Source organism: Erpetoichthys calabaricus, chromosome 18 (genome assembly GCF_900747795.2).
Source record: "Erpetoichthys calabaricus chromosome 18, fErpCal1.3, whole genome shotgun sequence".
In the NCBI taxonomy this organism is placed as follows: Eukaryota; Metazoa; Chordata; class Cladistia; order Polypteriformes; family Polypteridae; genus Erpetoichthys; species Erpetoichthys calabaricus.
The window spans coordinates 25,880,796-25,895,216 of record NC_041411.2 but is presented as its reverse complement, the minus strand read 5'-3'; the positions used below and the strand labels follow the sequence as shown (position 1 = coordinate 25,895,216).

At 38.6% G+C, this 14,421-nt stretch overlaps 1 protein-coding gene across 2 annotated transcripts in view; it reads left to right on the top strand.

Annotated features, from left to right (window-relative positions):
* Nucleotides 1-3,163: 3,163 nt before the first annotated feature.
* Nucleotides 3,164-14,421, top strand: part of tcta (T cell leukemia translocation altered) — a 39,965-nt gene continuing 28,707 nt past the window's right edge. Inside the window, exons 1-4 of one of the 2 annotated variants that reach the window (XM_028824650.2) lie at nucleotides 3,165-3,470; nucleotides 7,709-7,763; nucleotides 12,438-14,050; nucleotides 14,087-14,342. In XM_028824650.2, coding sequence (XP_028680483.1) covers nucleotides 3,260-3,470; nucleotides 7,709-7,763; nucleotides 12,438-12,480 — 309 coding nt within the window. In that variant the 5' untranslated portion in view covers nucleotides 3,165-3,259 and the 3' untranslated portion in view covers nucleotides 12,481-14,050; nucleotides 14,087-14,342. Of the gene's footprint in view, nucleotides 3,471-7,708; nucleotides 7,764-12,437; nucleotides 14,051-14,086; nucleotides 14,343-14,421 lie in introns of those variants that run through there. The other variant, XM_051921367.1, reaches the window with a different exon arrangement.

Here is a 14,421-nt window from a genome sequence, read left to right as displayed (position 1 = left end):
AGAGCCGATACCTGATGTAATTCCACCTCCAACTTGAATGCATCCGTCACTCCTACCGCAGACCTCACCACTGTCACACTTCCCTCGTACATATCCTGTACAACTCTTACGTACTTCTCTGCCACTCCTGACTTCCTTATACAGTACAGCAGCTCCTCTATAGGCACCCTGTCATATGCTTTCTCCAGGTCCACAAACACGCAAAGCAACTCCTTCTGGTCTTTTCTAAACTTCTCCATCAACATCCTCAGAGCAAACATTGCATCTGTGGTGCTCTTTCTTGGCATGAAACCATACTGCTGCTCACTAATCATCACCTCACTTCTTAACCTAGCTTCCAATACTCTTTCCCATAACTTCATGCTGTGGCTCATCAATTTTATTCCCCTTTAGTTACTGCAGTCCTGCACATCCCCCTTATTCTTAAATATCGCCACCAGTACACATGTTCTCCACTCCTCAGGCATCCTCTCACTTTCCAAGATTCTGTTAAACAATCTGGTTAAAAACTCCACTGCCATCTCTCCTAAACACCTCCATGCTTCCATAGGTATGTCATCTGGACCAACGGCCTTTCCATTTTCCATCCTCTTCATAGTTGTCCTTACTTCCTCCTTGCTAATCCGTTGCACTTCCTCATTCACTATCTCCACATCATCCAACCTCTTATCCCTCTCGTTCTCTTCATTCATCAGCCTATCACCCTAACCTGCTGCACATCTTTCCCAGCTCAGTCCCTCTGTCTAGCCAATCGGTACAGGTCCTTTTCTCCCTCCTTAGTGTCCAACCTCTCATAAAACTCATCATACGCCTTTTCTTTAGCCTTTGCCACCTCTCTCTTCACCTTGCGCCTTATCTCCTTGTACTCTTGTCTACTTTCTGCATTTCTCTGACTATCCCACTTCTTCTTTGCCATTCTCTTCCTCTGTATATTCTCCTGTATTTCCTCATTCCACTACCAGGTTTCCTTTTCCTCCTTCCTCTTTCCAGATGTCATGCCAAGCACCCTTCTTGCTGTCACCCTTACTACATCTGCTGTAGTTTCCCAGCTGTCTGGTAACTCTTCACTGCCACCAAGTGCCTGTCTCACCTCCTCCCTAAACTCAACCTTGCAAACTTCCTTTTTCAACTTCCACCATTTGATCCTTGGCTCTGCCCTCACTCTCTTCCTCTTCTTGATCTCCAATGTCATCCTACAGACCACCATCCTATGCTGCTTAATTACACTTTCCCCTGCCACCAGTCTTTAATCTCTTTCAGATCAACTCTTCTGCATAGGATGTAAGGATGTAATCTACCTGTGTGCATCTTCCTCCACTCTTGTACGTAACCCTATGTTCCTCCCTCTTCTTAAAATACGTATTCACCACAGCCATGTCCATCCTTTTGGCAAAATCCACTATCCTCTGACCTTCTTCATTCCTCTCTTTGACACCATACCTACCCACCAGCTCCTCATCTCCACTGTTCCCTTCACCAACATGCCCATTGAAATCCACTCCAATCACCACTTTCTGTCCCTTGGGTACACTGTTCATCACTTCATCCAACTCACTCCAAAAACCTTCTTTCTCACCCATTGCACACCCAACTTGCGGGGCATATGCACTAACAACATTCATTATCACACCTCCAATTTCCACTCTTTTCACCTCCAAAACACCCTTGACATACTGTTCCTTCAGAATAACTCCTACCCCATTTCTCCTCCCATCCACACCATGATAGAACAATTTGAATCCACCTCCAATCCGCCTGGCCTTACTCCCCTTCCACTTAGTCTCTTGCACGCACAATATATCAACCTTCCTTCTCTCCATCATATCTGCTAACTCTCTCCCCTTACCATTCATACTGCCAACATTCAAAGTTCCTACCCTCAGTTCCACTCTCTTTACTTTCCTCCTCTCCTCCTGCCTCTGGACACATCTCCCCTCACTTCTTCTCCTTCTTTCCTTCTTCAGCCAACAGTAGCCCAATTTCCGCCAGCACCCTGTTGGCTAACAGTACTGGTGGTGGTTGTTGTTAACCCAGAGCTCGACCTATCCGGCATGGAAATTTATATTGTTGTCCGCATATTGATTTGGCAAAATTTTACACCGGATGCCCTTCCTGACGTAACCCTCCCCATTTATCCGGGCTTGGGACCGGAACGAAGAAACACACTGGTTTGTGCATCCCCTGTGGCTGGGTTTTCCTCCATCCATTTTCTAAACTGTTTAATACAAAATGTGGTTGCATGGTAGGAGGTTTATAAAAATGTATGCTATTTTGAAAATACTCAGGTGTAAAAAACATTACTTTTTTTAGATGCAGTAAATTTACTTGTACGATGCCACAGGAAAAAAGACTACATATTCCAAAGCTTCTAAACACATTGCAAATACAAATGTCCACATACATTTCACAGAACCTATGCTGAATTTCAAAACATTTTAAACTGATCTATTTCACTACTGGAAAATGAGGAGCCAGAACCTATCCTGGCTGCAAGAAAAGTGTACCAAGAATTAATCTTGGATTGGATGCCTGGCCATCATGGGCTGACGTTTTAATGAACCGACTCCTGTTCAATTTGGTGATGGTGATCCAGCACACTGCATGCTAATAAGGAGTAGATGATATATTCCAGGAGATATCCCAGTTGGAAAGTGAACCGCGCTACCAGACAAGAAAATAAAAAAATACTGAACCTGTTTTATATATCAATATGGATTTTTTTTTTTTTTGCATTCAAGAAGATGTACTTTATGTCAAACATGACAACTCTGTAATAGTAAAAACAGAAGTAATGGTTTATTCTTTCCTAATTACCCTGACTATACACAAATATCGAGTAATAACAGAAAGTTAATATATTTACAAAAACATACATATCAGCATGAGATTGGCTGTATCAAAACATTTCTCACCCTACGGCTCAGGAAGACTAGCCATCCACCCACCGGCACCAGCATACAAAATAGCCTAAAACTGTCGGGAACATTCAGACATTGCTGGATTGCAGTTAGTCTATCGTTCTTTACGTTGGCGATTCACTTTTTTTCCTTCTCCATTTACTGCTACGGTATGTATTTTCTAGCGCTGGCATAGGCGGATGTGGGTGTGGCTAGAGGATGACCCTGAGCGAAAGGATGAGGACGTCAGAGGGGAATGGGGCGTGGTTAGAGGTGGACCCTTGCGTCAGAGTGAGGACGCCGTCGGCGCCATCGCTTCTGCAACTAACTGCAGTGTTCGTATCTGTAAATAATGCTGGAGAATGGAAGAGCCCTGGGGCTTCGACTTCATTTCTCGTCTGTTCGACGGCCTGCGGTCATTTTGCGTGGACTTCATGCAAGACTGGAAAGCCAACGACATGCGGTTGGCTGTCTTCAAAATTCTCCTGTCTTGGTTATTACTCAGCCTCGTTGCAATTCATATCGCGTGGAAAGTGTACGGAACGACTGTCAACGACATGTATTACAGACAAGGTGAGTGAAGCTTAGTAAGATGGGAGAGATTCGCACCCTTCCTGTTTAAAATAAACGTGTGAAATCACCTGTAGTTATTACCCGTTTTCAGTAAATGCTAAGAGTCGTTGAAAGGTATGGCTTATTAGATCCCAAGAAGTATAGGATACTAACAACACCACTATGGCGTAAAAAGAGCTTCTGTTTACAAAAAAATGTAATAAAATGGTGCATTTATTATGTTTGTTGTAGGAACGACAGGAACAGTATCGGTAGTGGTATTCGACACCATACATGTAGAGAGCAGAATTAGCCAAAATGTATAAATAAGATTAGGCCTCATAAGGAACCGATCCAATCCATAAGTACTAAAAGCACGTCAGGTGAAGCTTATGAAAACTCCAAAGAGCACCAAAGTATTAAAAATCCTATAAGATAAAGCGTAGACAGCCCAACCATTAGTGGTGCTAGAAATAATAGCATGAATATTAATACAGTATTCCACCGGTGAAGTGCCTAGCATACCCGCAAATAAATTATTTAAAGGAAGACATTAATCAACACTAAATTCATTAGCTAACCCGCTTATCTAGGGCAGGGTCGAGGGGCAGCTGGTGCTTATCCCAAGAATCATAGGGTGCAAGGCAAATACATAACAGTATACAAAGTATAATCTTTAATACAGCAAACATAAGCTTTTCTTTTTAAATGAGTTGCCAGTTTTGGTGGCAAGTAGCGCACGAATTAGGAGATCTATTTGACAAATAAACATAAATATGCTAAAATAATGCGTCATCCTAAAAAACTTGCTTCACGTGTTTTTAAGAAAACAATACGTAGGGTTATAATTAAAACTAGAGTTCCTTTGCTGCCTATTTGTTTCCAGTAATTATGACGTTGGAAATTTAAGTTTAGCGCATAAGGTGTTGCATTTATTTTGCTCACATCATACTTTGTGGACCTTACATAGAAAGCATCATATAGATGCAATCTCTGAGGCCCACAATACAATGGTGGCATCAGTGGTGTCGAACCACCCTTTGCTTTATAAAGGCTTTCATACTTCTGGGCCCAGTTGTTCAAACAATTTACTCGGGATAAAAATGATCTGGATTTTGAAATCCCTTGTTTTGCTATCCAGGATCTGGTAATTCATTTTACTTTCATGCTGGTTTTTCAAAGCAACACTAGCTTGGATCACTGTTATCCAGATACAGAATATTCAGGATTACCAAATCCGGTTTACTAGTGCTTTAAATGGAACCCACAGTGTAGCCTACTGGCTATGTAAAGAACAACAGGCGGACCAAAAATACCAGTAGCCAAATAGCCATCATGTGTGTTACTTGGAAGAAACAAAAAACGCCACAATAAACGAATATTTTTTCATTTCATTTATAAACAGCCAGATTCCATTTCAATCTCACAAGAATAAATTAAAGAATGACTGAAAGAATATTTCCCCACATATGCACTGTGGTTATTTTTATATAATTGTAAAACAAAAAAGTCCAATAGTCAACAAAATAAGGAACATTTAAAGTTCCTCACTGGTACAGAGACCAGCTCTTTCAATTTCTGCTTTTAGGAGTTGGATTTCCATTCTGACATTAGTTTGTTGTAGTTGGGTAAGTAGGAGTTGTTCATTTGCCAGAAGAATCTGCACTTCTGCTCTTTCAGTTTCTCATATGCATCACCATCAAAGTTTGGAGAATGCTTACGCTTTCTTTTTAAAGGTTCTGTGACAACAGCTGGCTCTACCTGTGAGGATCCATCTTCTTCCTCAACCACTTGACTGAGATTGAGGACAAATATTTCCTCTTCATTAGGAGGAGGACCAGGCCCACCCTCCTCTGTAACTGTGGGCTCACTATCGACTTCAACACCATCAATTCCTTGCAGAGCTTCTGATTTGTCACCACCAATAATGTCAAGGACAATGTCAGTGTACTCACCTCACTTGAAAGGCTTGTTACCCGTTGTGGGATTTTTGGCCTCGGCAAGGTCCTTTGTTGCCTTGGCTTTAAGGTTCTTCCATCTTAATATGACTTGTTTTGTGGTCCTTTTCTGACCAGCTCCTATAGCATTCACATTCTTGGTGATGTCCTCCCAAATGTTCTGTTTGCATTTCTTGGTCACTTCTCTCCCCTTTAATGAACTGAAGTGTCCTACTATGGAGGAATAATGGCACCTAACACCCTCCAACAGTGCATGGCTTTCTGCCACTGTGAAATTAGGCCCTTTTGAGGCCATGGTTCCATCTCTTTTGTGTAGCTAACACTGATTTTATAGGCCCTGTGCTTGATTGGGGTAATTCAACACATGACAAACCAGTCAGCTCGTTGTTGCTTAATTGGTGTGTGACCAAATAAAATCACCAATTTCTTACACACCTCGGTCATAGGTTTACAGAGGCATTGGCATGGCAGGTGTTGTTCATCGCTACCACAGGTTGGGAAGGAGAAAATACCGTGAAAGAATGTATGCTAAGCGTGCCAAACCACTTGCGCAATACACTACAGAGGAACTGTATGCCCATTTTCGCTTTGGGAGGCATGATATCAAGTACATTGCAGACCTTGTCAGGCCAAAGTTACAGCACAAAACCAAAAGGAGTCATGCTCTGTCTGTGGAGGAACAGTGCCTAATTGCACTGCTCTTTTATGCCTCTGGGACTTTCTACCAGGTTGTTGGTGACAATATGGGAGGGGACAAATCAACTGTTAGTAATGTGGTAAAAGCTGTCTCAGTTGAATTGGCCAGTCTGGTCAATGAATTTGTTTCATTTCCCAAGGATGACCAGATGGCACAAACTAAGCGAAGTTTCTTTCTTTTGGGGAACATGCCTAATACTATTGGTGTTATTGATTGTACTCCTGTGCACATTCAAGCGCCTCATGAAAGGGAGTGGCAGTATGTGAACCGAAAATGGAGGCACAGCATCAATGTCCAACTTGTGGCCAACGCTGACCTCATCATCACAAACTGTGTTGTCAACTGGCCAGGGTCTGTCCATGATGCACGTATCCTGAGGGAGAGTGCACTATACAGAAAGCTCCAGTCCAACTGACCAAATGGCATAACATTGGGAGACAGTGCTTATCCACTCCTACCATGGCTGATGACCTCTTTTCCAGTTGCACACACACCTGAGCAGGCAGGCTTCAACTCTGCACATTGCAAAACAAGATGCACAATTGAGTGCTTAAATGGAGTCCTGAAGAGGCGCTTTGCATGCCTTAACTACTTGCGGGTGGAACCCAAGGTGGCATGCAGTATAATACTAGCCTGTATTGTCTTCCATAACATTGCCACCAGGTATAATGTTCCTCTTGATGACATATATGATGGACCTGAGCCTGATGAAGTGCAACCAGAGCAACCTCCAATGTTTGCTCCAAATGAGGGCCAGACTGGATGAGTGATCAGGGATGCAATTGTAAGACATTACTTCTGACTGATGACTTGAGTAATAGTAATTGTCATTTTCATTAAAATACAATGGACAGTAGAGCTTTTTGAGCTTTGAATTTTTGTTTGAGTACTGTTATTTCACAGGGATTTTTTTCCTTTGTCTATACCAAAAGCTTCATGTCTTATTCCCTACTTTATTTACATTGTCACTGTCCTAGTTCAACAATTGTACAAAATATAAATAGATGTATACATCACCTGCAAACAGCTTTTTTGATCAATTTTCAAGTTTTATTTTATTGTGTGCCAGAAATCCACACTGAATCCACCTCTGTATTGGGATCAGGATTATCCTGATTTTTGGGATCAAGTGTGTCCCAATTCATACACAAACTTTTGAACAACACAAAAGAATGTTTGATCCTGATTAAAACTGAGATTGGTTTAGGTGATCTGATCTGATTCCAGAATCCCTCTTTTCCATTTGAACAACCCATTTTCAAGATTCAATCCAATCTGTTATCCCAAATCCCATTGGATTACTTTTGAACAACTGGGCCCTGTACCTTTTTAATTTCATCTTGATCTGCTTTAGACTGTGTTGTATTTTAACTTCTTTGGTTTTGTGGTACTGTATGTAATTAATGACTGAGTGGAATCCCTTTCACGGTTCCCTTACTTTTTTACACTTCAATGCTTTGTAGTTCAGGTGTCAAGTCATTTTTGTCTTTGCCTCGCAAAAATTTGGTACACAATGCCTCAACGTGCAGCCTCACATTCTTCACTGTAATCCATCAATCTATCCACTGGGTCTCTGTCTTACTTGTCTATTTCCTTTTATGTAGGTACAGGTGGACAGAATGGGGGTACTCCAGATGCAGCACCACATCTTAGTAGCTGGTAAGTAGTAATATTGTAGGAAAAAAATAATTGATCTATTTTTTTCATATTGGCATATGAATTAAAGATATTTGATGGGTAAATAATGGACTGGTCTGTCCCAGAAGGTATATAGTAGAACAGTAAAAACATTGTAATAAAGATAGAAGTAGCCACTGCCCTCTGTCCACAACTAGTCATATTAATGTTGTGGGGGGTATAACACAAGACTAGATAATATTTTCTGTTTGTGCTGTGACTCCTGCATAAAGTCTGTGCCAGCAGTCAAATGTGAAATGTACTATGGATTGCTGCCCTATTGTGATCTTATACACTTTACTACTGAAAATACAGTTCTTTACTTGTTTGCATGTTTTTCTGAAGCATCATTAGGAACGGTTACAAAATAAGTTTGGTATTTTTGAAGATTTTTTTTCTCCACAGATGTGTCATGTTGTCATCTTTCCCAGATGCTTGTAGTGAAATTGCAATAGTAATTAATTAAAAAAAAAACTTGTTTCTCTGAGTGATAAAACTTATAAAACTAATTCTAGATGCACCCTCTTCAAAGTGTAGAATGTCTATGAGTAACATCTTGTGATTTGTGTTTTCACAAAGTTATGATTAGGAGACACCATATTACTGAAAGATGTCACAATATACATAGTCATAACTTCTTTTTTGCACTGCTTGTACAATTCAAGTTAACCTTTAAGGTGGTGGTTACATGTAGCTAGCATCCTAAAAGCTAATGTTAAAAACTTACTTTAATAAGTTGGTTCTTGTGCTTCGGCTTTATTTTTTGTCTTATCTATTGTACACTTTTTTAGCCTATATTCAAACTGCTGTTCATAACAATGATATATATTATAAGAATGTTATAATGTCAAAGTTCAGACATGTTGCTGCACCTTACCAGAGCCAGATTACAATGTTGAGGTGTTACGGTAGCTGACTGAGAATGAGTGAATCTATAAAATATATATAGATACACATATACACAAGACAAGATGGGTGTTTACTAGAGATGCTGAGGGCAATTTAGAGTTGTTAGCTAGTGTGTGGCACAGAGCAAATTGGTAGTTCGCCATTGGGAAAAGTACAGTAAAACCCACCTATACTGTATGAGTGGGAAGTGCTTCTAATGCTGCTGGAAATCAGGGATTTGTGTGGCTATGATGTTATTTTCTTCCATAGTTTGTTTTGCTGAAAAATGTATAGCCACCACTAAAAATGCAGTTCCGGAGAGTATTTCTCATTTTTGGAAGAAGTAAAAGTCAGCTTACATGAGTGTAACATTGATAATTGATATTAACTACAATGTCATTACTTGCCTGGTTACCTATTACAATGTGACCTGGCAGGTATGAGTTTTTCCATATATATTTTGATATGTACTGTTGTACTGAAATATATTTTATTAGAATTCTGACATCCAATTTAAGTATGATTAGCCATAATTTCAAAGTATAAGGATTACAAAAGTCAAGGTGTATGATTTTTTTTGTTTCATATCTCAGTATATGCATTTATGCATGATTTTAATTTTATTCCTACTGAGTGCTAAATACAAATTGCTGATATACACCGATCAGCCACAGTATTAAAACCACCTCCCTAATATTGTGCAAGTCCCCCTTGTGCCGCCAAAACAGCTGTGACCTGTCGAGGCATAGACTCCACAAGAGCTGTGAAGGTGTCCTGTTGTATCTAGCACCAAATCGTTAGCAACAGATCCTTTAAGTCCTGTTAGTTGTGAGGTGGGGTCTCCATGGATCAGACTTGTTTTTTCCAGCACATCCTACAGATGGTTAATTGGATTGTAATCTGGCAGTTTTGGAGACCAAGTCAACACCTTGAACTCTGTCATGTTCCAATATGCCACTTAAAGAAGGCCGCTGACATCATGGAAAACCATTACAATGAAGGGGTTTACATGGTCTTTTACAATCTTTAGATCAGTGGTACATGTCAAAGTAACATCCACATGAATGGTAGGACCCAAGGTTTCCCAGCAGAACATTGCCTGGAGCATCAAACTACCTCTGCTGACTTATCATCTTCTTCTGCTTCTTGATCTATATTCATCCTGCTGCCATCTCATTTTTTCTTCTTCTTTCAGTTACTCTCATTATGGGTTGACACAGCAGATCATTTTTTTTCCATATCTTCCTGTCCTCTGCATCTTGTTCTGTCACACCCACCACTTGTGTGTCCTCTCTCACCACATCCATAAGGCGTAAAAATATGCATATGCCAGGAAATCTGTCTTTTTTTTTTTTTTTTTTTGCACACATTTTACTGTTTTCTTGGCCTGCACATGTTCTCGTGCTCAAATACATGCATGACGATTCAAGCTTGAAAATATGTGCACTCCAAAAAATTGATTTATAAAACTTGACTTAGGCACATTTATGCAGATTACCCTTTATAAATCCCAAGCACCTTATAAGTATGCATAAATGAATGTGTCTTGGATAGTACCCTGAAACATCCATATATGGAGCATACTAATCAGCCTCATACATCTCAGGGTGTGGAGTTGGAATCAATTATTGGGTTACTAGAGTCAGAGTTGGTAAAAATGACTATGACTAAATGCAGACTGCAATATAATTTGTTAAAATTTCCAATTTCACCTATACTGATTGAGTTTAACTATTTTTTTCTTCAGGACTTTGATGAAAATATGTTTGTTTTTTTTAATTTTGTAAGTTTAGTCTTATGTTGAGATGCTGCAGAACTTCATTGGCCGCTAGAGTAGCCTCCCTCTTGATGCATTGAGACCCCACATCCTGCATTCAAGAGTGTCTAGCTGTGCTCTTCAACTGGAAGCACAAGATGATGTGCAGCACTATAGCACCTCTCCTCTGTACTCTGGAGGCCCAGGAAAGGCATAGAGCACTAAGGAGTAGCTGCTATCACCTGCCACATGTAATTTTGTGATTGTTGTTGCACTGAATAGTCCAGGCCATGTGACAAACTGAGGGTTCAGCCAGTTACCTTACCAATAAACCCTTCACCATGTACAGTACTGTCATGTCTGTGAAAACTACTTTGCCTCAAAACAGATAAATCATGGGCTGACCAAGGCCACTGAGACATGTTTACTAGTCACAGAATGACAACACAGATGACTTGTGCTTTAATGAAATATAACTACTTATGGTTAACAAAAGCAGCTTTCACTAGATGTCCTTATTGCAATATGAATGTAGTCAATTGCTCCAGTTATGTTCGGGGAAGCATACACTGCTGCAAATTGCCTTTTTATGTTGGCAAAAACATGTTATGTGTTTGTGTACACCTACACCATATGAAAACTAGTGCCTCACAGGCCAGTTAATGGCTTCTAGCACAGCAGGCACGATGGAATGGAGCTTGGCTGAGATAAAGGAACTGGACAACAAGTCAGGAATATAAGTGACAACAAGCAGCTGATATAAACAGACACAAAAGCTAAAACAGGTTCTTCAGTGCAAGTATGTAGCATTGGCCCTCATAAAAAGGAATTAAAATACAGTATACACATCATATTCCTCATTTTTGAGGTGTAATATGTTTGTCACGTCAACACACATTCTAATAACAGCTCAGTGATATTAATTATTATAAACAGGATTTTTCATTTTAGTCTGTTTGGCTGCACAAAAGTCTTTTCTGCCCAGGGTGCCTTAATACTTTGGGCCAATTCTATTGTATCTTATTACGTTACAGTTGTCTACAGAAATACCAAGGCTAGACATTGTGAACAGATAATAGGAGTTGCATTTTCTACCAAAGAAGAGAGTCTGAGTCTGCAACACAATTTTTTGCAGCATACTGCTGTTGTCATGAAATTGCTGCTGTTCAGAGAGAGAGTTTTTTTTTGATTACTTAAGTATATCTTAGTTCAACAAAGCTATTATCTGAGGCAAATGACAGCATGTTGTGATTATGAAAATATAAACTTCAAAAATACCAAACATTGTCTTTAATTATTTAAGAACAATGAGCAAACAAAATATTTCTTTTTAACTAATTAGCAAAATTACAATTATTGTGTTTTATATAACTAATTTATTATTGCTTATTAATGTGTTACTATAAAGATTCTCATAGACCTTTTGAGCTTATCTAGACTTCTTTGTTTTGTTTTTTTTTTTTCTCAAAATCACTAGCACTTAAAAAAAATTAATTCAATCTAGCAGGTTACTTTTTTAACAGTACAAGTCAGTTATTTTGAGACCACTTCAATTAAAAAATATACAAATTATAACCTAAGTCCTTTAACGACTAGCATTCACATGAAAAAAAATGGCATACTTCATAAGTAGCTTTCTACGGAAATGCTCCTAATCTTTAAAAGTGCACAATTAAATGTGATTTAGAAGGCATTATAGAATAGCTTTTTCCAGTGAGAATGTAGGAGAAAGTGTGCAGTAGGATAAAGAATTGAACTTAAAATTACCCTGGAAGTTGTAAAAACCTCCTATCTCATAATATAAAGTTGAGTATAGTACATTTATGGAAATTAGAATTAACAATTGGCAAAAATCAGGAAATACTTTGGGGGTAGAGAGTTATCCTTTGTGTTACTATGTGATTTTTCAGCTTTGTTATAAAATACAAAGATACCTTCCTGATTCAGCTGCTCACCATTGTTTAACAAAATGCTTACAGATGTTTTTTCTTTTTGTTTTTTTGTTATTTTAGGGACAGTGTAGGAGAGGAAAGTTTCAAAACGCACAGGGAATGAAGATTCACATCGTCCAGACAAATGTACAGAAATTGCTTTTTGTTCTGCAATTTCAGAAAAAGACTTTAGTAAAAGAATCCAAGTCATGTGTCACTCAAAATCGTGAGAAATGATCATAAACAAAGACATTATTAAAACAGTCAAAGTTGTGTTCACTCAGAATATTGAGAAATGCTCCTGTTGCTTTTTTTAAACAAATTCTGGCTGAGAAGTCATGTATGAGCCAATCTAGGTAACCTGTGATGGTGGTGGTTTATTAGGTGGTATTTATGAACTTTATTAGGTAAATGATGTTGCAAACATTTACTCCCTCCAAAATCCTCCATTCTATTCTACTTAAATGGAAACTTTCCTCACCACTCTTGAAGAGAGTCTAGAATTAGGTAGGCATTGTTGCCCTGGTGTGTTGTGGCATGTTTGAAATATTATTTATTACATTTTTTGCACTTAACAACCACATAGTATTGCCTACTCTGATCCCTGCCACCCACAGGATGAGAAACAGTCAACACCCACTGCTCTAAGTTTGTTATGGATTTTTTTTAACATTGTGGCCTGGAGGGAGAATTATTATATTGTGGTAATTATTCCTTTAATAGTAATCAAGTACAACCTCACTGGGAGGGAATGAATGGAAAACACATTTGCAAGATGGCACAGCTTATGGTCAAGGCTGGAGAGTGTCTGTTGGCTCGGCTCTGTATAATGTACTACTGCAATTTGCACTACCGTGACAAAAAGTCAGTGCCGCAGTTGTGTTTTGATCATGTTCTTGTCAAAATTTAAAAGTTATAATATCTAACAGGGTAATAGTTACTTTTAAAAAGAATTGTACATTAGTTTAACATTTGAGACCACTAGGGTCAGGTCATGTACAAAATGGTAAATATTTTTTTTGTCAAGTGCATATTGTCAACTAATAGAATGTACTTGGACATCTTTGCAACTGTGGACAGAGTTTATGTAGTGTGGGGAGTTGCAGGTTGGATGATTCACTTGCTGATGTCCACCATGGACCAGTTTGTCAATTTTCAGTGTGAAAAACTTCAGTGGTCGTGAAATCAAATGTTATAAAGAGCTGAGAAAGGAGCTTTGATGTTGCAGCTAAATTATTTCAAGACCCTAAGAAATTTGTTTTACCGTATATGCTAATTAATTTCAAATAAGGAAATGCATGCTTCCGGAATCAAAACATAATTTTTAGATTGAATCCCATAACCGCATGGAACAAACATCAGCATTCTTTATGAGGCTGATTCTAATACATTGAGATATTGCATTTAAACTCGTTTAGAAGACTAGATAGCATATATATGACATTCACTGACACTGTTAATTATATGTGCAAGGCCAGTTGCACAAGAAAACTCTGTGAGATAGCTGGAGTGGCACTCCTCCTTATTTAAATCAATCTGGAATAACTGTTACTGCAATAAAAGCTTATCTGTTTTCCACCCATGTAACAAGCCAATATAAGTAACTCTTAATATTTGGAACTGTACATTTTTAAATTTTGAGTAATTCTGTTTTGGGCTATTTGTTTTCATAAATTCTAGAATCCATGTAAAGAGTTTGAAGAAATCCACCCTCATCTGTATTGTAGGAGGATTTGCAAATTGGTTAACTAAATTGTTTTATTTATGCAAAATCTGGAAGAGCTTTTGATCTTGTCTTATTTCACAACTTAATGTCTTGCTGTCATAAAGGTATAAATTAACTATGAGCTGACTAACAAATACATACAAATACATTACCACTACACTGATATGTTATAATTAGGTTTGTTGACATTGGATATAAAATATGTACATTATTTATTGTGAAGAATATTTTTTAAATAAAATACTGACTTTAATAAAGTATCACAGAAGTCTGTTCATTGCCAATCCCCATTTTATCTACATATAAAATACATACAGTGCCTTATAAAAGTGTTCAGTC